Source organism: Medicago truncatula, chromosome 6 (assembly GCF_003473485.1).
Source record: "Medicago truncatula cultivar Jemalong A17 chromosome 6, MtrunA17r5.0-ANR, whole genome shotgun sequence".
NCBI classification, from domain to species: domain Eukaryota; kingdom Viridiplantae; phylum Streptophyta; class Magnoliopsida; order Fabales; family Fabaceae; genus Medicago; species Medicago truncatula.
The window spans coordinates 18,721,817-18,748,306 of NC_053047.1; the positions used below are offsets into that span (position 1 = coordinate 18,721,817).

The 26,490-nt window shown below is 33.9% G+C and overlaps 2 protein-coding genes across 3 annotated transcripts; one reads left to right on the top strand and one right to left on the bottom strand.

The window, feature by feature from the left end:
- The first annotated feature begins 1,046 nt into the window (after positions 1 to 1,046).
- On the top strand, positions 1,047 to 1,739 carry LOC25480063 (albumin-2). Its single transcript, XM_013587500.1, has one exon. The coding sequence runs from the start codon at positions 1,047 to 1,049 to the stop codon at positions 1,737 to 1,739; it is 693 nt and encodes a 230-aa protein (XP_013442954.1).
- A 2,910-nt stretch (positions 1,740 to 4,649) lies between these two features.
- On the bottom strand, positions 4,650 to 21,649 carry LOC25480062 (glutaminyl-peptide cyclotransferase). Of its 2 annotated transcripts, none has more exons than XM_013587498.3 (11): positions 21,327 to 21,645; positions 19,318 to 19,374; positions 17,100 to 17,135; positions 14,372 to 14,436; positions 12,898 to 12,961; positions 12,168 to 12,285; positions 11,900 to 11,997; positions 11,692 to 11,762; positions 6,209 to 6,236; positions 5,672 to 5,726; positions 4,650 to 5,037 (listed from the first exon to the last, which is right to left on the bottom strand). In XM_013587498.3, the coding sequence occupies exons 1-11, from the start codon at positions 21,468 to 21,470 to the stop codon at positions 4,922 to 4,924; spliced, it is 852 nt and encodes a 283-aa protein (XP_013442952.1). In that variant the 5' UTR covers positions 21,471 to 21,645; the 3' UTR covers positions 4,650 to 4,921. The 2 variants fall into 2 exon arrangements, with proteins under 2 accessions (XP_013442952.1, XP_013442953.1); XM_013587499.3 differs by lacking the exon at positions 4,650 to 5,037 and adding an exon at positions 5,546 to 5,565 and having other exon boundaries at positions 21,327 to 21,649.
- Positions 21,650 to 26,490: the final 4,841 nt, after the last annotated feature.

Below are 26,490 nucleotides of genomic sequence, written 5' to 3' on the forward strand. Positions count from 1 at the left end.
GTAGGAGGATGCATTCACGACCAATGAATCGTTGGTAGTGGCTTGCATACATGATTTGATATTCCTAAGCGAAATTGCAATGAGGAATCATAAACTGAAATTCTATTTAAGGATTACGATTCTTCTATAAATTGTAGAAAGATATCAACTTTGTATTTCGGTGTTAAAGATTTTAGTTAAGGACGCAATTAAGCTTAGAAATTTAGGTGTTCAAGGCTCAATATAAAGTCAAAAAAAGGTCAATATAAAATATTGTATAAAGTTTACAAAAAATAAATATGGAGACAAAAAAATATTATAACAATAATAAAAAAAATTAAAAGTTTGAGGGAACCGTTGACTCTGTTAGTCTCCTTCAAGCTTTTTTTTATTTTATTTTTTTTAGATAGACGAAATGACAAAGTCATTATAAACTCACACACACAAGTGGAGGTACTGGGGTTCGAACTCCGGTCATGGCATCCGGCCTAACAATTTCAGAATTTTATCAGTTGAGCTAGGATTTATGGATAAAAATTTATAAAATAAAAAATAAAATAAAAAAACCATGGAATGCATGAATATGTATTGCCTTTAGTAAATGCTTTAATTGAAGGCATGGGCGGTTTCACCGCCCGGGCTCGACCGATAATCAGTGACGGATCTTCCTTGGAATCCATGGTACCAATGTTTCTATATATATTATATCAGTCATATCTTTTATGTATTTTCTAGTTAGTGCAGTGGAAAAGCACTTGCTTTTTCTCTCAGACGTCGCAAGTTCGATTCTTCCTTCTTCTCCCTTTTTATATTTCTGTATATATTTACTTTTTTTGTCAAAAAAGTTACATGGAGGGATTTGAACACACGCCTCTGGGCCATAATCATGAAAATTAAACCACTACAACAATTAACATTTTTGATAAATCTTTCAAACAGCTTAATATATATTTCATAGAAGTTTGGTACCCCCGAGAAAATAACTAAAGATCCGCCACTGTCAATAAATCCTTCAAACAACTTAATATGAAGATCCTTTTTTTATTTTTATATATGACTATTTATATATGACAAAATCTGGTTACATAAATGCAGTATTTCGTTCATCTAGAAAAAATGAAGCATACTTTTTCATCAATGATAAGCTCTTGCTATTGGATTATGCTCCCGGAACCAGCAACGATAAGATTTTATATGGACCTATTTTTGTTCGCCATGGGTTTCCATCGCTTGATAATACCAAATTTGGAAGCAATGGAATAGATTGTGCCTTTGACACCGATGACAATGAGGCGTTCGTCTTTTATCAAGGTCTTTGTGCTAAGATAGAATATACTCCACACACTGACAAAGACAAAATAATCTCAGGTTCTATGAAAATTGCGGAAATGTTTCCTTTTTTAGAAGGAACGGGTTTTGAACATGGAATAGACGCCGCATTCAGGTCAACTTTGAACAAAGAGGTTTACTTGTTCAGAGGAGACAAGTATGCTCGTATAGACTATGGCACGAACAGTCTTGTTCAAATTATCAGGGACATCAACAGCGGGTTTACTTGTTTCCGAGACACGATCTTTGAAAAGGGAATCGATGCGGCTTTTGCTTCTCATATCCCGAATGAAGCTTACCTTTTCAAAGGAGATAACTTTGTGCGTATCACTTTTACACCAGGAAGATCAGATGACTACATTATGGGGGGTGTGAGGTCAACTCTTGATGTTTGGAAGTCTCTTCAGGACATAATACCTCTGAAGAATTAATCGATTTCAACATTCGCGGAAGGGATCATCTTGCTTATGAACAACACAATGAACTTCTAAAATAATAATGTGAACGAATCTACAATAAAATAAAGAAGGTTGTTGTTCATGTTTATTTTCTTTGTTTGCATCAATCGTTAATGTAATATGTGTGTATCATGGTTTGCTTTCGTTCCTTGATGTAATATAAATGTGGCTTTCCATTGTTCTATGGTTTAACTAAAAAATCAGTTTTTTATTTTTGCAGTGTTTGTTTTAGCCCATAATAAAAAATCCATTTTGCAAAAAAATCATTTTTAGCCTCAAAACGACAAGCTATTTTAAGTAGCTTTTCCAAAATCTATTTTTTTTCTAAATACAAGGAATTCAAGTGTAAGAGTTTTAAATCATAAACAAAATGATTTTTATGATGGTAAACAAACAGAAATAGCATCAGATTTTTCAAAAAAAATCTCTAAAATATCTAGATTTTTTTAATTCAAAATATATTTTTTTTAAAGCCGAAACAAACGCACCCTAAATGACGCTGAAATTGGGGAATATTTATTTTCCAATATCTACTTTTACTCGTTAAATCTATATTTTAGAGTGAAACTTGATTAATAATAATGTTAAGAAAAAATCTCAGAAAAATATGTGAATTACTTCTTAACCATTGAATGGACTAGTCACATTACCTATTGTAAATAAAACATGGTTTTTAACAACATAGAATGGACCGGGCATGTTACCTATTGTCACATTAAGAATAAAAAAAGAGAATTACTAAACCATTAAACTTTGATAAACAATTTTGCACCTTAAAAAGTATAGAAATAATAAACCTGTCTTAAATTATAAGTCCTTTTAACAATCTCACAAATTAAAAAAATATGATCAATTTTGCATGGAAAAAATATTAAGAGTGACATTATAAAATTATCCTTCATTGATGGTATAAGAAAGAGAAGTTAAATTAGTTTTAAGAAAAAGTAATAAATAGTAAAATGTGTAATAGAAAAATAAATATTTATGTTACATTAAACATATTAGTAGAGTTTCATATATAAAAGTTTAATTACACTTTTGATCCTCGTGTTTTGGTCTACTCACGAAAATGGTCCTACCCTTTTAAAATAGAACAAAATCATCATTCAAATATCATTTTTGTTATATTTTTCGTCCTACCCCCCATTTTGTCCTCCAAAAACGCTGATATGGCAAAAAAATACCTATGTGGCAAGGCCAACTGGGAAAATGACATTAACATATGTCATTAAAACAACATTTTTTAATTTAAAAAACAAACTTAAACATTTCAAAAAATAAAATAAAATAAATTGAAAGAAAGATAAAAATTCCCACTAACACTTTTTTTACGGCAGTAGTAGTTTTCTCAGATCAAAACCCTTTTTCTTCTAAAGTTTTATCAAAAACACTACCACAATTATTTTCCAGTAACCTTTTTTTTAGCAACACATTCAAATCATCACTGATGCACAAACTAATTGTAGAGTTACATTTAGTTTAAACCCATATCAATGGAGATCAAGATAATATTTTTTTAGAGAGTGATGGAAGATGAAGTTTCTTTAGTTTTTTATTTAAACCCATATCAATGGAGATCAAGATGATATTTTTTTGTTGATAAAATTTGGCTTTAATTTATTGAGGTTGAAGATAGAGATGTAGAAGATAGAGTTGCTGTGGTAATGGTGATGATTATGAGAACATTTGTAAAACTAATTCTGGATATATTACTAATTTTTTTGTAATTTAAAATAATTATTTATTCATTTTCCCAATTAAAAAATTGATTTGATGAAAATGTTAACGACATTTTCCATGTGGAAATTGCCACATAGGAGCAATTTTGGCCACATCACTAAAATAATGGACACATGAGCATTTTTGGAGGACAAAATGAGGGTTATGACCAAAATTGCAAAAAGCATGATAGTATAGGGACTGCTTTGTTCTATTTTAAAATGGCAGGATCATTTTCGTGAGTAGGCCAAAACACGAGGATCAAAAGTGTACTTAAGCCTATATAAAATATCAAATTGGCTATATTATTAATTGTAGAGTTACATTTAAACTTATAAACAATCAAACTAAGTGACAATTGAGAGTGAGCACAATTTCAAAGAAGCAAATTAAAAACATTTAGTTTGCATAAAAAAAAAAAAATTAATATGGAAATCAACAAAAATTAATATGGAATCAAAGTCATTACTTTGCCAAAACAAAGTAATGTTATAGTTTACAGTAGTGATTTTTGCAAATAAAAAGTAAGAACAAAAACTTCATGTAATATAATATAGGAGAAACAAAGAGGCCGACAAAATTCCAGTGAAGTTTCTAATGAAAAAATTATCATCCCGATTAGTCAAATTATCTACAATTTTGAATATGCAACTTTATCGTAACACGTAGTTAGCGTACACCAAAAAAATATAATAATAATGAAAAAGAACTAATATCAATAAAGATACCGCTAATAATAAAAAATAATTGTTATGAGAGAGGAAACCGTTAGGGCGGTTGGGGCTTTAACAAAAATGTTTTAGTCATGTATTTCATTTTTGGAAGAAACAATATTTCAACAAAAATAGAAGTGGCATAGTAGTTATAGTTGTAAAGTGTAAGCATATAGTACCTGGTTCAATTCATTGTAAACTCTTTTTTTCATAAAAATTATTCAGACCCACCAAAAAAGGCGGGATTAGGATTAGGGCAAACTTTTTAGAACTGTTTAACATTTATATATATTAAGATTATAAAATGACTAAACATATTATAAAATGACTGTCCCCGTGAACTTAGCTTGGTTAGTAAGGACAACGCATAATATATGCAAGGTCAAGGATTCAAACCCCAGAAACCACAAAAAAAAAAAAAAAAATGACTTTGTAATTTTAGACAATTGTCTGACAAAAAAAACTGGACAAATTTTTTGCAATGTGACTTAAAACTCTACATTATTTTGGGGTTTCATTTTCATTCTTGTTCAGCACACATGACATCTCAAATGTATTTAGTCTTGCAATTTCCAGTTACTGACAACCTTAGCTATATAATACAAAGATTAATTCACCAGCTGCAGGAAAATGATATTATAAAATCGTAGCAGAGGCTTTGTTTCGAATAGGATCATGTCATTACATCTTCATAGTTTCAATTTGGCTGCCCATTCTTCTAAATCATGCAGAATTGAAAGGCTTGGGCAAGCAAAGCTTCTCAACCATTCCTTCCTCAATTGTTGACTTTATGGGTGTAACTTTGATTTCATACAACTCCGGCCACAGTTTTCCGGTCACTGAAACCAAGAACAAAAGTCACAAAAACTTAATGTAGAAAAGAAAACTAAGCCTGATTGGTTTGAAAAAACTTCTGTTTTTATTTACTAATTTATAATATTTCTACAAAATAACGTGTAAAAAAATTGTCTTCGCCTTTTCCTACACAAATGCTTAAAAGCAGAATGAAAACAACAAGCAACTGCAACAACAACAACGATGACGACAACAACAAAGCCTGTTTGGTTTGAAAAAAACTGCTTTGTGAAAAATAAATTGTCTTCAGTACATAAACATCTTTTCACAAATCAAACAGGCATTGGATTAAGAACAAACTTTAGAAACCTTTTGCTTATAACAATACCATCTGTTTTCACATTGCTTATGTTTTCAAAGTTTTGTATAAAAAATATTGAAAAACAACTTTACATTGTATTCAGTATTTTAGAGATTCCGCGCTACTATATTGAACCGTGTACTCAAATGCATACCACTTTTGTATACCTGTTTTCACCTCAATATGAACCTTATTTTCATCGCGTGTCATGCTTTCAAAAAATGAAACAAGTCTTGAATGAACAGAATGGAAATGATACACTCAAATAAAAAAGGTAAAATCGACCATTTATAATAAATTGGAAAACTGAAACCTACCAAAAATTCGCTCCTGCTCAGCATCCCATGCTATCCCATTCAAAACATTAATATCCTGAAATATAAATGATCACCACATAAGCGACAAATTGTTAGTAATCATGGAATCCCAAGGATAAAGATCATAGTGATCAGCAAGAAAGCAAGCATAAGAGTACTCATGTGGGAGATACTCATAGAAACTCATTATAGAATGAATAGATTGATAAAAGATGATGAATGAGTACAATAGTGTTCCTATATATAGAGATTAGTTTGAGTAACTAACTCTAACTAACTTCTAACCAAGCTACTAACTCTAGTTTACCTACTAACTAACTATAGTTGATTATTCATATTCTAATACAAATCATGTGCAGCAGCTACCTCAAATAACAATTTTGATCTGGAAACAGGAATATATAAGATAATTCTTTATTTAAAGAAGCTTGTTTTATTATTGTTATCCTATTTTAAACTCATTGCATTATAAAATATAACCTATACACAATAAGACCAAGTATTATTTGTAGATATCAAAAGGCTCAGATTCCTTACAGTATTCCCAGCTTCGATTAATTCTTTCCTGCATAGAAAAGATTAAACATAACTGTAAGCAACAGGTAAAGGAAGATAAACTAAACAAAGTATTGGCATCAGTATGGTAATCCCTCCAATGATAAAATTTTGGCATCAAAATCATCAAAAAATGTTTCATAGTGTTGGGAGAATAGAATAAGCTTGTAATGTTTAGTAACTAAAGCTTATATTGCCTATTAGATTGTGACACCTGTCACATATCCTATGCATCAAATATGCATCTATAAATATGTGTAATCTCAGAGATTCAATCAATAATAACAAACACAGTTTATCTCTCTTCTCTCTCTTCTCTCTCCTCTAACCATTTTCTGTTTCAGTCTTCATCAATGAAGGTTTTCACCTTCTAACATGGTATTTAGAGCTTCTTGATCCAGAACCATGGCGTCCACACCTGAACCGTCTTCTTCTGCTTCTGATGCACAACGCTTTACTGTGGCGGCATCAAAAACCTTCAAACAAGTAGTTTCTCTGAAACTTAATGATACAAACTACTTGCAATGGAAGCAGCAAGTAGAAGGAGTTCTTCACGGTACGAAAAATGGTGAAACTCGTCGTTTCGCCTCAAATTCCTCCAGTATTTCTCTCCGACGCGGATCGCGAAGCAGGCAAAGAGAATTCGCCGTATACCGAATAGGAAGAACAAGATTCTCTACTTTGCACATGGATTCTATCCACAATTCATCGTCTCCGCTTTCGTGTTTCATCCTTCTCCGTCATTCGTGGCAGGTTTGGGATGAGATTCACTCTTACTGCTTTACACAAATGAAAACTCGTTCGCGTCAATTGCGTTCGGAGTTACGAGCTATTACCAAAGGAACGCGTACAATTGCTGAATTTTTTGTGCGAATTTGGTCTATTTCTGAGTCTTTGATGTCAATAGGAGATCCTGTTCCGCAGCGTGATCTCATAGAGATTGTCCTTGAAGCACTTCCAGAGGAGTTCAATCCTATTGTTGCAAGTGTTAAGAGCAGATCTGATATTATCTCTCTGCATGAACTTGAGTCACAACTTCTTACTCAAGAAGCGCAAATGAAAAATTCAAGAAAGCGTTAATTGTTGACTCTGCTTCTGTAAATCTCACTCAAAATCCAAGTGCTGTAAGCCAGACTCAGCCTTCTCAAACTCAGTATCCTTACTTTCCTGGTGTGAATTCTAATGGTAATCCTCAAGGTAACGCTCAGTATGGTAATTTTGGATGTAGAGGTGGCTATTTCAGAGGCAGAGGACCTCGTGGTGGCCGTTTCAGAGGCCATGGTGGCCGTGGCAGTGGACGTGCTTATATTCAATGTCAGATATGCTACAAGACAGGGCATGATGCTTCATTTTGTTACCATCGCCTCTCTGTTCCACCTTCCTATGAAGGTTATGGTGTTTCTGGTGTTTATAGTGCTTCTAGTGGTATTCTTGGACCACCTCCCAATATTTGGATGCAAGGAATGCAGCGTGCCCCTACAGAGCTCAGTATCCCTCTGTACCTGGAAATCAGAGGCCACAAGCTCCTCAAGCCTATCTCACTGGTATTGATACCAATAGCACTTTCTCCAATGTCTGGTACCCTGATTCTGGAGCTACCAATCATGTTACTCCTGATGCTTCAAATTTGATGGACTCTGTCTCTTTCTGGAACAGATCAGGTCAACATTGGAAATGGCCAAGGTTTGTCTATCACCTCTATTGGATCTATGCACTTCACCTCTCCTTTTGAACCACAAACCACTCTTAAGCTTAAAAATCTTCTTCTTGTGCCCTCAATAACCAAAAGTCTTGTCAGTGTTAGCCAATTTGCTAGGGATAACAATGTTTTCTTTGAGTTTCATCCTGATATGTGTTTTGTCAAATCTCAGGTTTCTAATAAAATTCTTTTGCAAGGGTCTCTTGGAAAGGATGGTTTGTACCAGTTTGAACAAGCACCTTTGTCCAAGCCTACCACTACAAACTCAAGTGTCAATCTTCTCTGCAATAGATCTATCAAAGCTAGTTCCTCTTTGGAGTCAAGTTCTAGCTTAGACATAAGAAATTCTTCATGTTATAAGCTTTAGTAGCACTGGCCATACTAGTCCCTGTGTTCCAAATTCTAATTTACAATTTCAGTGTAACAATGTTAATACTGCTCAGTCTTTTCCCTCTTTATATATTATTTGGCACTGCAGACTTGGTCACCCTTATCATGAGGTTTTTAAAGCTGCAACAAAACTTTGTCACGTGAATTTACCTAATAAAAATTTGTCAGGCTTTTGTTCTGCATGCTGTCTTGGTAAAGTGTATAGACTCCCCTCCCTTGCATCCACTGCATCATACACTCCACCTCTTGAACTCATATTTTGTGATCTTTGGGGGGCTTCACCTGTTGAGTCATCCCGTGGATATACTTATTTTCTCATCTGTGTTGATGCTTATTCTAGATATACTTGGATATATCCCTTAAAATTGAAGTCTGATACTCTCACCACCTTCCATAATTTTAAATCTATGGTAGAGTTACGGTTGAAGTTCAAACTAAAGGCTGTTCAAACTGATGGAGGGGGAGAACTTCGTCCCTTTACCAAATATCTTACTGAACAAGGCACCACACATAGATTTACATGCCCCCATACCCACCATTAAAATGGATCAGTTGAGAGAAAACACAGGCATATTGTTGAAACTGGTTTAACTCTCTTAGCACAAGCCAAAATGCCCCTCAAATTTTGGGACCATGCTTTCCTGACAGCTATTACCTCATTAACAGATTAGCATCTCCTACCTCAAATAATCAGTCACCCTTCTTACTCCTAATCTTTCAATTTCCTGATTACAAGTTCCTTAAAAGCTTTGGTTGTGCCTGTTTTCCTTTCTTAAGACCTTACAATAGTCAAAAAGTTTATTTTCACTCGAAAGAGTGTATATTTCTGGGCTATTCTCCTTCCCATAAGGGATATAAGTGCCTTGACTCTTCAGGCAAAATCTTTATTTCAAAGGATGTGGTGTTCAATGAAGTCAGGTTTCCTTATCCTGAACTTTTCCCTTCCTCTTCAAACTATAATATTGTCCCTGATGAGCCTACTCTATCATCTTTTCTTTCTACACATCTTCCTATTTCTATTACATCATCCTCACCTACTACAAACTCCACTCCTCAGACCACTCCTTATTCCTCTCATAACTCTATTTCACCTCCTATTATAAATTCACCTTTGTCTCCTGATGGTCAAACTTCTGCTACTCAAAACCAGCAATCTCCCACTTTGACACTTATGTCTCATACCGACTCTTATCAGTATTACAGTCCTGACCATGTTTTCAATCCTACACCCATTAACATACTATCTCCATCACCTTCTCCTTCCAACACACCATCTAGCTCCTCCACAAATACACCTATCACCCCACCACCCAAACCACACAGAATTTATCCCCCTCAACACTCATTACATGGCTACTAGAGGAAAGCTTGGCATTGTTCAGCCTAGACCGAACCCTACTCTTCTTTTTACTCGCCTTGAACCTACTAGTCATAAACAAGCCTTATTGGACCACAACTGGCATCTTGCTACGCAAACTGAGTAAAATGCATTGTTAAATAATAATACATGGTCTCTGGTTTCCTTACCTCCTAACAGACAAGCAATAGGTTGTAAGTGGTGTTCAGGATCAAAGAAAACCCTGATGGCAGTATCAACAAGTACAAAGCACGTTTAGTTGCCAAAGGTTTTCATCAGCAGCATGGTTTTGATTACTATGAAACATTCTCACCAATTGTAAAACCAGTAACAGTGAGAATTATCCTCACTCTTGCAGTCACAAAGCAGTGGGCTATTCTACAATTGGATATTAACAATGTTTTACTCAATAATTTTCTTACTGAAGAGGTTTACATGAACCAGCCTCCAGGTTTTGAGTCCTCTAATAAAAATCTTGTCTGCAAGCTGCACAAGGCCTTATATGGACTCAAACAGGCTCCTAGAGCATGGTTTGAAAGGTTAAAGGTTGTTGTGCTAAAATTTGGTTTTAAGTCAAGTAAATGTGATCCATCCCTATTCATACTTCACACCAAGAACTACTGCATCTACATGTTGGTAGATGTTGATGATATAATCATCACTGGAAATTCTAAGGATGTCATACAGAATCTAGTGTCACAACTTAATGCAGAATTTTCCCTCAAGGATCTGGGGACACTTGATTATTTTCTTGGGATAGAAGTTCACCATTCTTCCAATGGATCACTTCATCTCTCTCAAACAAAATATATCACTGATCTCTTAGCAAAAGCAAATATGGAAAATGCAAACAGCATGGCATCTACTATGGAATCTAGCACTAAACTCTCCAAGTATGGTTCCAGTCAAGTACAAGATGCTACCTTCTTCAGGTCAATTGTTGGAGCACTTCAGTATGCTACTATAACAAGGCCAAAGATTTCCTATTCTGTAAACAAGGTCCCAGTTCCTCTCGGATCCCTTAGAAGAGCATTGGAAGGCAGCCAAAAGGATTCTGAGGTATCTCAAAGGAACCATAAATCATGGCTTGGTTATCAAAGTTGTTGTTCCCACTGAACCTATTGCTATCACCGAATTTTGTGATGCAGATTGGGCCTCTGATCCAGATGATAGAAGAAGCACTTCAGGTGCTTGTATATATCTGGGACCTAATCTTGTTTCATGGTGGGCTAAGAAACAAATCCTTGTTGTCAGGTCAAGTGTTGAGGCAGAATACAGAAGTCTGACTCAGGCAGCTGCAGAGATTCTTTGGATACAATCTCTTCTTCAAGAGCTTCAGATCCCAAGCAAGGTTCCTCAGATTTATTGTGATAATTTGAGTACTGTCTCACTTGCTCACAATCCTGTTCTTCACTCCAGGACCAAGCACATGGAATTAGACATTTTGTTTGTCAGAGAAAGAGTCCTCAGCAAGACTCTTATGGTTTCTCATGTCCCTTCCCAAGATCAATGGCCAGACATTTTGACAAAGCCTCTATCTACAACAAGGTTTACCTATCTCAGAGACAAACTTAGAGTGTTTGACAACACCCTCAGTTTGAGGGGGGAATGTTAGGAGAATAGAATAAGCTTGTAATGTTTAGTAACTAAAGTTTATATTGCCTATTAGATTGTGACACCTGTCACATATCTATCCTATGCATCTATTATGCATCTATAAATATGTATAATCTCAGGAGATTCAATTAATAATAACAAACACAATTTATCTCTTCTCTCTCTTCTCTCCTCTCCTCTCTCAAACCGTTTTCTGTTTCAATCTTCATCAATGAAGGTTTTCACCTTCTAACACATAGGAACAATGTCTTGCATGTGATTTAAAATCATTGAGGACCAATTTAATGTTGTTAATCTACTGAAGAACCAAATTCAGGATTCACTTCGTTTTGTCAAACCATACATATGCACAAGCATTTATTTTAGTACATATTTAAATGAAAAGGAAAACAGATGTCACACCATAAACTTTGGAGAAGAATCCATCCAACGACAAGACCATCATTAGGAGAGATTCTCGCAATACAGTCCGTCTACACAAGAAAAATCAAATTCAAACAAAATCCAGATTAATAGAGAATCTTAGGCCGCATAAATCATCCATACATGGCAAACATTTTTCTTCACATTTTTAAGGAAAGAGATATATTTGCTTTAACATCAGACATACCGGAATAACATTTGCCCAAACTTCACCATTTATATATTCCAGTTCATTGAGAAAGTGTACTTGATGACCCTTATAGTAGACAACTTGTTTTGATACAGCTACATCATTGAAGAAAGAAATGTAAGTTCCATGAAAATGCAAGGCAAGCACAGAAACACAAAACAAAGTATTGTCAAGTTAAAAAGCTAGAAACAAACGGGTTTGATAAAGGGATTCTGCTTATAAAATAGTAAAACGAAAGAAATAAAATTTAATTCGTTAGACTGACTTTTAAATGTTTGAGGATCAATTTTATACAATGACGAACTGCCATCACTTCCAAACAAGACTTTTCCATCAGTTGCGAGACCCCAACCATCTTTCATGTCATGATTAAATGTCCCAATCTACAGAAATTGTCAAAGTAAGCAGTTAAGATCTGGCTCGCAGTATTACTAGGCATTGTGAGGCAATCACCCCTGTACAGAAGAGAATCTCTGGAAAAACAATCAAACAAAAACAAGTTTGGTATCACCAAAATCCTTGCATGTAAACTGCACCACAGGTAACAACTTGAGTATATATTACACCTATCCAGCTTGTATAAATATTCAATTTGTTTTAATGAAATCAATATTACAAGATCTACATTTTCTGCCAGGGAAGAGTTTGAATCAGATATAACAGTTATCTGAAAACGCTTATACTACAGTTTACATGTCAATCAAACTTTCAACCTCAAGCATGATGTTAAGAACACTCAAACTGAAGCTACCAAAGAAGCAAAGTAGTTTATGTATTAATAAAAGTGAAAAATAAATTCAAAACATGCATGATTACACAGAATAAACTTGAAGTATGATTTAATCATGCAGAAAAGTAAGGACAGATTGCATATAATCAATAATTTCACAATGATGCTACTTTTCTTAGTAGTCTCATTAAATCAAAATTTCAAGAGTTTCTCAAACCATGACAGAGACAAATTATTGCACGAGTAGGTAGCTAAAGCAACAAACTTCGCTTAAATTTTTCGGGTCATAGATGAAGCCATTTGTCTGCAACCAAGCTACTTGAATCAGCCTACAAAAAGAGCACCAGATAATGGCATTAGGATAATTTTAAACAACAAAAATAGTTGAAATAACTTGATGATTAATAATTATTAACAAATGTCGTTTGTCCAAAACAAAAGTACATTAAAATGGGATCAAGGTAAAGTAAACATACTGACAGCATCCAGAAATAAATAAATATTAAATAATGATATGACAAAAAAAATAAAAAATAAAAAATCAGGGTCATCCGACAGTTTTCATGTTTAGCAATCAAAATTGGTAAATATTTTAAATTTTAGTACGAATAACTTTTTTACCAAAAAGAACTAAAAGACAATTAAAATAATTTTAATGTAGAAAAATAATATTGAGGTTGCTCGGGCACTCCTATTTAAGATGGTATTAGGACCTATGCAACAGCCGTCCAACTATTGGGCCACTCAGGTCACAGTCTAGAAGTCCAGTCCTTGGTGGAGGGGGGGTGTTAGAAAAATAATAATATTGAAGTTTCTCAGGTACTCCTATTTAAGATGGTATTAGAACCTATCCAAGAGCCGTCCCACTATTGGGCCACTCAGGTCACGGTCTAGGAATCCAGTCCTTGGCGGAGGGGGAGTGTTGAGATTCCCACAAAAGAAAAATAGTATGCAAGTTGCTCATGCACTCCTATTTAAGATGGCATTAGAACCTATCCAAGAGCCATCCTACTATTGGGCCACTCAGGTCATGGTCTATAGTTATTGGACATAAATATGACCTAAAACTAAGAGTTAATTACTAAATTATTATTGTATACCAACAATGACAAATCACAGCATAGGTCACCCAAAAAAGAAGCTCATCATAGCTGCAGTCTATTTTACTCCTGCAAAGCTCAGTTCTAATGGGCTTGCCATCAGCTTTTGATTTAGTTGCCAGCAAACAACAAATTATCATTTAGCCCTTTATTTCACCAACATCTACTCTGACTTCGAAAATATCAATTTTAACGAAAATGTCTGACTATTGAAGACAGTTGTGTCTTCCAGATAAACAATATTAAAATATAAAATTTACTTTACTTTTGATCTCTCTACAATAGAACCTAAGTAGCACCGACACTTCTGATCAAAGGTGTGTCCGGTGTCCAACTCCGACACGTGTTAGTATCTGACACCGACACATGTGAGCATTCAATTATGTCATTTTCAAATTATTATCAGTGTCGATGTTCAGTGTTTCTATCTCTTTCGTGTTTGTGTATGTGCTTCAAAGTCACCAACACAAGTGACTGCATCTAATTAATTTAGTATCTCAATCAAATTATTATGAGTGACGATGTGTCAATATCGTATCTAATGGCTGTATCAGTGTCAGTGCATCATAGAATAGAACCTTTGTCAAAGTTTATTTATCAAAATAAATTAAAAAAATGCAACATAATTTCTTTACACACCTGTCACCGTGGAGAGTTAAACCTTCGCCAAATAACGAATCATCCATCTTCTGAAGTTTCTCAACCTGCACATTGCACAAAGAATAAATATATGAAACTTTAACGTTTCGGTGTCCAAATTACAAACCCAATCAAATGCAACATGCACACAACTTATGAGATACTCCCTAACTAATATATATATATATATATATACACCCTCATTGAAATGTCCAACTGCTCATCACAGATAACCAAGTGGGGGGTGGCAAAAATACCCATGCCCACGGGTACCCGTGGGTAAAATCCGTCATGGGCATAGGGTGGGTACGTAAACGGGAATCCACGAGTATAATAAATGAGTATTTGACTACCCATTTTTATATGGATACGGACACGGATTTGATTATAACCATACCCACGGGTACTCATACCCGATAATAAATTAAGTAAATTACTAAAATATCCTTGTATATCTTATCTGATCTTATTACTTAAAGTTTCTATCTTATTGAAGGAAATTTTACCGCCCACCTAAGATTTCCTCATTAATAACCTATTTTTATTTTTAATTTTTTTAATTCATCTTATCAACTTCAACATGTTTAGCTATATCATGTTGCCCTGGATTATGAGTTACGCTAATAGCAGATTTATTATCATAATAGAGTCTCATTTGTTCATCACTCTTTATCCTCGAGTCTTCCAAGATGCTTTTTGTCATAATAGTTTACATATCCCCTGTGACATTGCCTTGAACTATACTTCAAAACAAAATAAGAATACCACACTTTCTTTTTTGCTCTCAAACTCATCTTAAGGGTATGAATATATGTAAGGAAGATGAGTCTCTTCTACTTCTCGACTTTACTCTCAGACCAGAAGTCGAGGGTGAAACTAGATGTAACAATGGTGACACCACAGTTGATCTTGAAAAAGAAGGAAATGTCGGAGTTGATGTAAGACATGGGAAGTATATAGTATTTACAAGAAAAAATACAATTTCTGAACTGACACACGTCCTTTTTTTGTAGCATTATTATGTGGAGTACTTTATCAAAAATAACGTGAGTTCAAATCATACATGATTAAGATGAGCATTTTTACCAAATAAAATGGAAATGATAATTATGTATTTTTTTTAGTAAAGAAAAAGTCATACATAGTTATCATCACCCAAAAAAAAAAATTAAAATAAACCCCTTCAAATTACCGTGGACAACAATATCGCAACCTTTCTTTCTATTCCTCTCAATTTTTTGCGCAGCTATCCCAGTCTTGGCTTTCAGTTTTTGCAGTTAGGGCTGCAAAATGCCATCTCATCTCAGTACATCTAGATATCTTTATCTGCTCAAGATTTTTCTTGCAGTAAAAACAGATACTCAAAAGGTTCTCAAAAGGATAACTAGTAAGATGAGGAAAACATGTCCATCCTCTTTAACATGTCCAGGGGGTGAGATGGCATTTTGCAACCCTGAATGCCGTAACCAGAGGAAACTGTTGGAGGAGATGCCCGAGATACTGTTCATCACAGTATTTTAAAGGGATTTTTTATTTTTATTTTAAATTGTTATGGTGAATGGTGATGATAATTATGTATGACTTTTTTCACTCAAAAACAAAACATACATAATTATCATCTTCATTTTCTTTTACAGAAATAATTACCATCATCATTATTATGTATGACTTGAGCTCAGATTACTTTTAATGAAGTACTCAACATTGATAATGCTATAAAATCCTCTAAAAAAAATCAGCTATAAAATAAAATGATATTTGTAAATTCATGAACGGTCTTTTTAATGCTATAAAATCCTCTTACAAAAAACAGCTATAAAATAAAATAATATGTGTAGATATGTGTAAATTCATGAACGGTCTTCAGAAATGATCTTTTTTCCTTAAATATACTAAATTTTTCACATGTCTTACACAAGCTACAACATTTGCATCTTTTTCAGAATCAATCAATCTCAAAATGTCACCACTAATTTCAGCCGCTAACTTCTAGTCGAGAGTAAGGTTAGGAGCTTGAAGAGACTTATTTCCCTTACCCTAACTTCTAAAGATGGGTTTGATCCTACATTAACTGGGGTAACTTCCACTAACAACCCTTCACATTCTAGTGATTCAATTTCTGAATTTTCAGATGCATAGGATCCAGAATCTTAATCAATCTTACAAAGGGAACCAAAATCCAGCCCAATAAAACATAAGAAACCAAATTCCAGAGAAATATCACCGCTACACTCTGAAGATTTACATCTTCCAATTGCCCTTTGAACAGTTATCACCATAAAGTCTTTATTGTAATTCAGGGGGAATATGGATAGAAAAAATTATTTGGAGAAATGTATAATAACTGAAAACTCTTTCATATAAATGTATCATAATTCAACTTTACAAAACAGGATTGTAAAGTGTGGAATACCTCCTACTTGAGAACTTATTTTTAGGTTGTATGATTGTATCTGATACGTGGGATGCTCAACACACACCCTTAAGACCCAACACTTGGCGTAATTGAGGTTAGCTTAACGAATCTTGGATAGACAATGATACCATCTTAGAATTCAGGCTGAGCTTAATTCAACCTTGTAAAACCGGTTTGTAAAGTGAGAGATGATTCCCACTTATAAATCTATTTTCAGGTCATATCTCATCTGGTGTTGGACTCTCAAAAAGCAATAATGAACAAAGAACTCAAAAAAGTACATGGAAGAGTTCAAGAAGTAGGAGTTAGTACCTTCCCAGTATGAAGAGCTACTTTACGGACAGAGGACTGAAAAAAACAAATGATAAAAATGTAAAACAAATACTAAACATAAAAACAACATTAATACTTCAAAAAAATATATAAAAACATTAATTCCATGTCTAAGAAAACAATGATAAGAATATAATTAGAAAACAAACCTAATCATGCTTAACAGTATTTTATAATTAGACAAAAGCTTGGTGACTCTGTCTAAGAGATAGCACCGGTAGTGGTCGTATTCATATTCATCTTACCATTTGAACATATTTGTCTTAAATGACTGATGAATAAGCAGTGCAGCGAGCGTACTGAATGCAAACTATCAGAATGAATAACAAATTAATGCCTTAATCATGAAGAAGATTCCCAAAACAAAGTGAGTAAAGTTACCAATTCGGCTTAAATTGTATTTCACGCATTCAAGTAAAAAAACATCGGGCCAGAGAAAGCTTTCGAGAATTGAAAGGGATTTTGCCCAGCTCAAATGTAAATCTAAGCACAATTAACAATAACTGGCCCTCGTTAATTATATGGAAAGAAACCCCATCGGAATGCAATGTTTTTAACCAACAGCTGAAAAGATTATTGTGCCACAGAAGTATTAATTTTTTAAAGGGAGAGCCTTGGCGCAATAGTAAAGTTGTTGTCAGGTGACTGAAAGGTCACGAGTTCAAGTCCTGGGAAAAAAACAGGGTAAGGATGCATAAAAAAAGGGCAACCCGGTGCACTAAAGCTCCCGCATACGCAGGGTCCGGGAAGGGGTCCCACCATTTGGTGTATTGTACGCAACCTTACCCTATTTTTTACACAAGAGGTTGTTTCCAGCACTTGAACCCGTGACCTTCTAGTCACATGACAACAACTTTACCAATTGCGCCAAGGGTAAGGATGCATACAATATACCAAAATGGTGGGACCCCTTCCCAGACCCTGCGTATGCGGGAGCTTTAATGCATCAGGCTGCCCATTTTTAGAAGTATTAATTTTTTACATAGGAAGATATTTTATAAAGGACAAACGGACGAAAGCAAAGATAGAAAATAAGACTACACAAGAAGACAGCATAAACAACTAAAATGTAAGAGATTGAATCATGTAACAAAAGCATGTCAAAAAAACAAAAATCATGTGTAGGAGACACGCCTTTAAAAAAACCACAAGCACAGCTCTAGTAAGAAGTTAAAAAGCAACCCTATCGCATACAAAATATAGGCTTCAAAGAGAGCCATTGAATAGTCTTGCATTTCTTTGCAGCCAGAAACACTAGATTGTAGCAAAGACTTGGCAGATAGCATTTTCTCAAAGGCAAACCATCTAACATAACGAGAAGAAACTAATGCCAATACTCTCCAAAATACCAAATGGCTCATTCCATCGATAATTCACTGCAGAACAGTGTAGAAGGAGATGAGTTCCAGTTTCCAAACTAGAACAGCACATTGGACATATAGTAGCAAGTCATTGCTGTTAATCAGGACAACAGATCAAACCATAGATGAAGCTTTTGATTTTCAAAAGAATTTATATTGAAAAAACTTGTTTGTCTCAGTATTGTCAATGGCAGATGGCAGACCATGGCAGAGAGTCAAAAATCTGACAATACCGGCCGACAAAAGGCGCCGCCATAGCCATAGTGGAAAATAAAAAAACCTGCCTGCCACCGATATCCACCATAACCGATATTTGACAACACTGGTTTGTTTCTATTAGGAGAAACTAATCTTAAAGGGTAATCTAAAATACTCTTGGATTACAAACCGATCCAACAAGATAAACTAAGATACTCAAACATAAGCCAAAGCACATTATCTGTGTTGTCTCGCATCCGTGTCCTTGATGGCACTTCATAGATACCAACTAATGCTACAATCATTTTAGCAGCCCTATGAAAAAGGCTCCTACCATTCTAAGCTCTGGTCTTTGCTGAGCCCAATCCCATCAGCAAAGTTGTTTCTTCTGTGAGTGTAACCCATGACCACCAGGTCAAAAGATAACAATCTTTAAGTTTAAAAACATACAAAGGTTAAAGCTCAACAAAATATTATAATCGTTCTTTAAACAAAATAAACAAATTGAGGCGACCGATGTCAACTGACTACTTTCAAATTCAAGAATACACAATTTTCCATCCACAACAGCTGTAGTAATGAAAAAGAAAAAAAGCTAATAAAAAAGCAACAGAACAAAAGAAAATGAATAACATTACCTTCCCATAATCACCAGTTGACTCAAATAAGCTGTCATTTCCAGCATAAAGAAGACCCTGAAATCAAACAATCAGAGAGAAGCATTAACTAAAAACTTCAAAAATTGTTTGAAAATATATCTTCTTGGCATAAAACTCAATATATGCAATAATCAAATAGATTATGTACTACTTATGTTAGCTGGGGCATCCAAGCAAGTTGCCATGTACATCACTGAAATTTTACAAGTGGCCCTTCAATGTGTCAAAGTGTACTGTTGTGGCGTCCAACAATAGTTAGTTCTAGTCAATAAATAGATTCAGTTACATGAGCTACATTCCTATAAATAGATTAAAGCAATTTTGGATTCATTTCATGAGAAATAGATTCAGTCTGAGAGAACATTTTCTCTTTAAATGACTTGCACTTTCTTATGTTTTCTCCTCTGCTCAACGTGTATAGGTCATAAGAATTTAAATAGCCCCGACCTTAGTCAAACAACAAATACCATCTATATTAGTCTTTCTTATAGACTAAGGTGTATGTTGCCTAAAAATTAGCGACTTAACATTTGGGATTCACTAGAACTACATGATGTATTAACTATTAACATTTTCAGGAAATAAGGTGTTCACAGCCAAATTTTCACAATTTCGGGTTTTGTTCAAATAATATATGAAAATACAATGCAAGACCCCTCCCTTTCACATGTTTTAAATTACTTATTTTCTAATGTTACAATGTGAGTCGTCTAATCTCTATCTAATGGCTTAAATCCGTTGAATGCAGTGACCGCAGGATTCAATGGTTGGACCTTTACATAAGCAAATCAAAACCTTTGGATTAAGATTGGATGACTCACATTCTGACTTCAATAATTCTAATTCAACTGCTTTATGCAGTACTCCTCACCACGTATGGAAATTGAATAGAACCATAGTCTAGTATAGCATTAGAGGGCTTGAACTATAATCATCATTAACAATAAAGAAAACTTAGCATTGCATCCAAATTCTTAACTAACTCTAGTGTACATCTCTTACTTCTAAAAATTTAATATAAACACCAAAAAAATTAGGTAAATAAATAATTATATAAAACTAGTCTATGTTTGGTTCCACAGTCACACATCTCACAATCCATTTGGGTTGGTTAGGTTTGACCACAAATTAGTTATGTTTGACTTCCCTTCCTAAATTGATTCTAACCCCAAACTCACGTCTACCCAAAAGCTTATATTTCGAGGTTTTCCAATAGAATCAATTATCAAATTTATTAAGGGCCAGCTTTGATTGGCTTATTTGAGCGTACCTACTGGCATATGTTTTGTGAGACTGTTTGGGAGAACTTATGACATTCTTCGAAAGCTGCTTTCAGTTTATTCTCATAAGTTATCCAATAAAACTTATGAAAACAGATTATAGCTTATACAAAAATAAAATGTAATTTAATTTTTTACCATTACTGAAATATGGTTTATAATAGAACATTATAGCGTAATTTAATCAATCTAGTTGACCCCACTCAAGGTCCATTTGGCTTAACTTACTTTTGAGCTTATACAAAACAGCATATGCAAATAAATAAGTTTTTATGTATTATTCAAAAGCTTGTCGAGGTAGTTTATAAAAAAAACGACTTAGGAAGATATAATTGTCGTTAGTATAAACTTATAAAAGGGCAACTCAGTGCACTAGAGCTCCCGCATATGCAGGGTCCGAGAAAGGGGTCCCACCATTTGGTGTATTGTACGCAGCCTTACCTTGTTTTACACAAGACGCTGTTTCCAGAACTTGAGTGGGAAAAGCCTATTTATTTGCATAAGCTACTTTTCATAAGCTAAAAAATAAGCCCTTAGTGGGAAAAGGCTTGGTTGTTGTTGTTGTTAATCTTCTACTATAGAAATAGATTAATGGCAGTTACTACACACTCAAGCAATTTTGATCAAAAATATTCAAACAACTTGAACTATTAAAAAAAAAGTCAAATACATAAAATAAAAAAATAGAAAGAAAAAACTGAAGTTGACCTGAGTGAAAGCTTGAGGATCATGAGGAAAGACATTAACAACAGTGATAGTATCAATGGAAACGGTTTGTTGAAACGCACGCAAAGTGTTCGATGAAACGAGCAAGAGACAGAAAACAGAAATGAGCCGAGGAAGAGTATCCATGGAAGGGTTTCTTCTTCTTCAGGGACTGACTGAGGGTAGTGTTAACATGAGGTTGACTTCGTTTCCCCACTACAATAGTGACAACAACACCCATGCGATCCACGTTACCAAATTTAAAATTCGTGTACGATACTCCCATACGATACAACAAATACTATATGTGTATCCATGGATTTTTGACAAGGATTGTGGTTGAATGCGAGCAACACAAACTCTCCAATACTTGTACTCACTTTTTTATTGAATAAAATCAATATATCTGCCACCATTTTGTGTAAGTTCAATTTTAAAAGTATAAACTCAAAATGATTTAAAACCAATAAAAGAGTTAATATTAAAGAGAACATTCAAAAAAGAGTGTTGTTGCATTACTCTTGTGTATTCATATGTTATTTAAACAAAAATGTTTTCAAAAATAAAGGTTAATTATGGTAAATGTTAGTACTTGTTTATTTACAAGGACTGGTGCTAGTCACACCCCAAAAAAAATAAGTTACACTCAAATTTATTTAAAATTTTACAATACCAAAATTGCCCTCTTCATGTAAATTTTAAAAACTCCATCTTTTATGATCATTTTGAACCCTTACCCCATTTCATCCACAAATCACCATAGATGTGCAACCAATATCTGAATCAACATCTTTGTTATTGATCTGTACTATATTCATAAAGGTTAGTGAATTTCATGAATTTCATTTTCGATGAGTTTCTATTTGTTTATTGTTTGTTTTGGTATGAGATATGCCTATCAATTTGATTTTAAGTGAGAGGTTAGTGTAAATTAAGTTTACGTGTATGTATATAAAAGAGGTTAGTGTAGTTTACCTATGTAGGTTAATGTAAATTCAAGTTTACGTATGTTCAATTTAGGTTAGTGTAAATTCAGTTTACTTACATTCAATCTAGGTTAATGTAAATTAAGTTTACTTATGTTCAATTTAGGTTAATATAAATTTAGTTTACCTATGTATATAAGAGGTTAGTGTAAATTCAGTTTACTTACGTTCAATCTAGGTTAATGTAAATTAAGTTTACTTACGTTCAATCTAGGTTTACTTACGTTCAATCTAGGTTAATGTAAATTAAGTTTACTTATGTTCAATCTAGGTTAATGTAAATTCAGTTTACTTACGTTCAATCTAGGTTAATGTAAATTCAGTTTACTTATGTTAAATTTAGGTTAATGTAAATTAAGTTTACTTATGTTCAATTTACGTTAATGTAAATTTAGTTGATTTGAAATTTTTATTTTAGTTAAAGGGTATATTAGTCATTCTTGGGTGTAACTTATATTTTTTGGGGTGTGACTAGCACCAGTCATTTACAAGAGGTGATACATACATGACAAACCCCTCTATACATCCCCTATGTGGCACACATTTGACATTAATAAATAATAAATGTTCCATTTGAGAATAAAAATTAAAAATGAAAAGGAAAGAAAGTCAAATCTCATTCCTTCACACTCTCTCCTCCGCCAATTTGTTTCCTCCCACCCTCCTGCACTATTCTGACGTCCTCCTCACCGCCTCTGGCCACGGTTTCGTCGGTCTTCGGCCACCAACCCCACCGCCCTCCGCCTTGTCGCCGTCACCAACTCACTTTTAGACTACCTTTTCTCTCTCCTAATCTCTCTACTCCGACCGCCTTTCACAAAATAGATTTGAAGAAAAAACGTGAATCTGCAACTTCGTCGTCGCCGTCATATTAGATCCGAAGAAAAAACACAAACTATGGTGGTTGTTACAGGGGGTTACTGTGGTGGGTTCATCGTCGCCGTCTCATAAAAAAACACATTAGATCTGAGTTTTTGGTTTCTGACGATGTCGCCACCGCCGTCGCTTTCTAGATTCACTTTGGTGGAGCTGCGAGGGAAGCCGGTAAGCATGGAGAGTGATGCCGGCAGCGAGAGGGAAAGTAGGGAAAGAAGAGAGAGTTGAGAATGATAGAAGACATGGACATGTGAAACTCATTTTTACCCCTGACTTTTTAACAATATTACATAACTGCCATCCACATGGGCATGTGTACAAGAGAGGTGCAAGAAAAAGGGTATCCATGAAACATTGTTCTTTATTTACTACAAAACTGAATTATTTAAGGGTTAATAGGTGTTTAGCACTGTTATTTGGGCGTATTTTAATTTATCTACCTATAAATAATAGTTGAAAGAGTTAATAACAATGGTGAGGAAGAACTTAGTTATATAGAGAGGAGACGTTGTATGTAATGATAAAGAATAAGAAAACATCTTGAGACTAAGAATAGATGAGAGAATAGAGTATGTCCGTAAAACGAATAATAAAATAAAATAGAGGGGAAACAATGTTTATCTATGATGATGAGGAGAGTGGTAATATTTTGTGTGTTTGCAATAGTGTCGTGCATTTTAGAGGAAGTCTTGCATTAATATGTGGGTTATGTGACTATGTGTTTAAGTGTATATGTCCAATACTTGTTGAATATATTTCATTGTGTTCATATAGAGTCTAGAGCATGGTGTCTTGCATGATGTGGGAGAAAAGTCCAGCAACATGGGAGAAAAGTCCAATAACATACCTCTAGCAACTATGTGGGTGAAAAGTCCAGTAATATAACTCTAGCAAAATGGTAAGTAGATGTGGTACCACATTCATATAGGTCGTTAGGAGAGTTCATATGCATGTATATGATGATGTTTGTTTTTAGTGTTTAAGTGTGAAAATGATGTGCTACTCTGTAATGTGGGAGTTTAGAAGGGATGTAACCTCGGTTGATCCCTCTTCTAATTTCATCCTACATAAAAAAAATAAAAAAAAACGTGGAACGCATGAATATGTATTACCTTTGGTAAATGTTTAATTGAAGCCACGACAAAAAAATGTTAAACTAACGTGCAAAACACGTTTTAACGCTTAAACATTTTTAAAGCCAAAATTATAATACATACAGTGCACATGTTTGCATGTGACCAATCTTAATCTTAAGTTGCAATCATGTAGCACTTTGTTAATTTTTTAAACACCATGCTTTTAAACATGTTTGTTTAAATAAAGCCTCATTTCTTCATGCTAATCCTGCAATTAAAAAATACCCTGTTTAAAATTAGGCGTGCTGCCAGCTAAAGTTGTCGGATATAACATTTTCTTTGTTCCATGTGATATTTATTTAAATGAGAATTTATGCATTTCAATCTTATCTTCATCACATGCCATACTTAAAAATCAGTTAAGAAATAATTCATTAGAAAAGTTAAACATCTCAATTTTCAATGTATTGACCGCATAAATCTTTATAAGAACTTACTACTTTCGTCCCAAATTATTATATGTTTTGGACATTTCACACATATTAAGAAATGTAATTAATTTTGTATGGTAAAAAGATGCTATGAATTGTTTTACAAAATTGTCCTTAATAATTTGTATTGGATAGATAAATTAAAGAATTAAAAAAAAAAAAAAAAAGTAATAAATAGTTAAAAGTATAACAGAAAAAATAACATTAATGTTTCATTGATATTATAAAGCGATTAATAGTTTGATATTGATAGAGTACTATTTAAGGCTCTTAAAGATACTCTTTAGATTTTTTGTAATATAACGTTAAAAAATGAAAGAAATCTAATATGGATACAAGAGATCAACACATAAGTAGCTGAAAATCGGAAGTTATACCCCACACCCCTACATCTATACCTTCTTTTTTTTTTTTTTTTACTCAAAAAGGAAATCTATTAAAAAGAAGAAATACAATTCATATCTTTTTGGATATGATTAAAAATGGGGTCACCCCAACATTTGACACAAACTACCAAATTTATCCTTTATATAAAACAAAACACAATTACCTTTTCACTTTTCACCCCCACATACACCTCATGTGCGTTCACCCCTTTCTCTGGAAAAAACTTCTTCTACTTTGCTTCTGCTTCCAATAAACAGTATAAGCCTCCTTTCATATGTTCATTTCATGTTTATGTGTTCTTTCATGTGTTTGTTCTCTTAATTGTTTACCAAAATCATTGATTGTGTTTTGCTAGGGTTTTCAAGGTTTTCTAGGTTAGTGGGTTAGGAATCGTTAAAAGAATCGTGTTCTGGAAACGACGATTTGGTGAAATGCCATCATCTGGGAATCGTGTTTACAAAGCGTTCCGGTTGATATCCGTAAACCATGTGCAAAACATCCGCGCCTGTTCTTTTATTTTCTGCTAAGGTTTCGTTGTTGTCAGCAAGGGTGTTATTGGATTGTGGTGCTTTCATTGTTTGGACCCCCTTGGTTTGGTTTTTTCTTTGAGTAGTGATATTTGAACATCTATTTGAAACAACTTTTGTGACAATCTCTTTTTTCTCTCTTTTCATTGGTAAAAAATAATGGAGATAGAAAAAAGAAAAGAGAGAATAAGAGTATAATGTGAGTATATGAGAGAAAATTTTCAAAAAATTGTCACAAAGTGGTTGTACAAATATTATTTCTCTTTTTCTTTTCTCCAATTCGTGGGAGTTTTTTGTTTACCTTTTTAATTGTTTTGGAGACTGTAGCTTTAGTGCCATGACACACTCTTGTGTAAGTGGTACCAATTGGAATAAAGTTTTGCAGATTTAAAAAAGAAAAGCTTAGAGCCAATTGCTACTTCAATTATTAGTTCTTGTACAACAAAATTTGATGAGAGGAATTCTTTTAATGACTAGTGATTTGTGGAGGCTGAGTTTTGCAATGAAATGAAGCTATTTGTTGTCTGTTGTAACTTGAACAAATATTTTTTATTTTTTTTTAAGAAACAAATAATATGCTATAGATCAATGAACTCAACAAGAAAAGGAGTGCTTTGTGCATGTTTGAACGCAGGTTTCAGTTTTAGTTAAAAAAAAAAAAAAAAAAAAAAAAAAGACATTACCGGAACACTATTATGTATACTTTTCCGGTTTATTATTTCGGAAAGCAATGAAAGAGCATTTCGGTATAAGTTTTGAAAATCGTAAGTTGATTATCCAGCAATTATTTCGGAAACGTACACATGAGTGTTCCGAAAATTTTA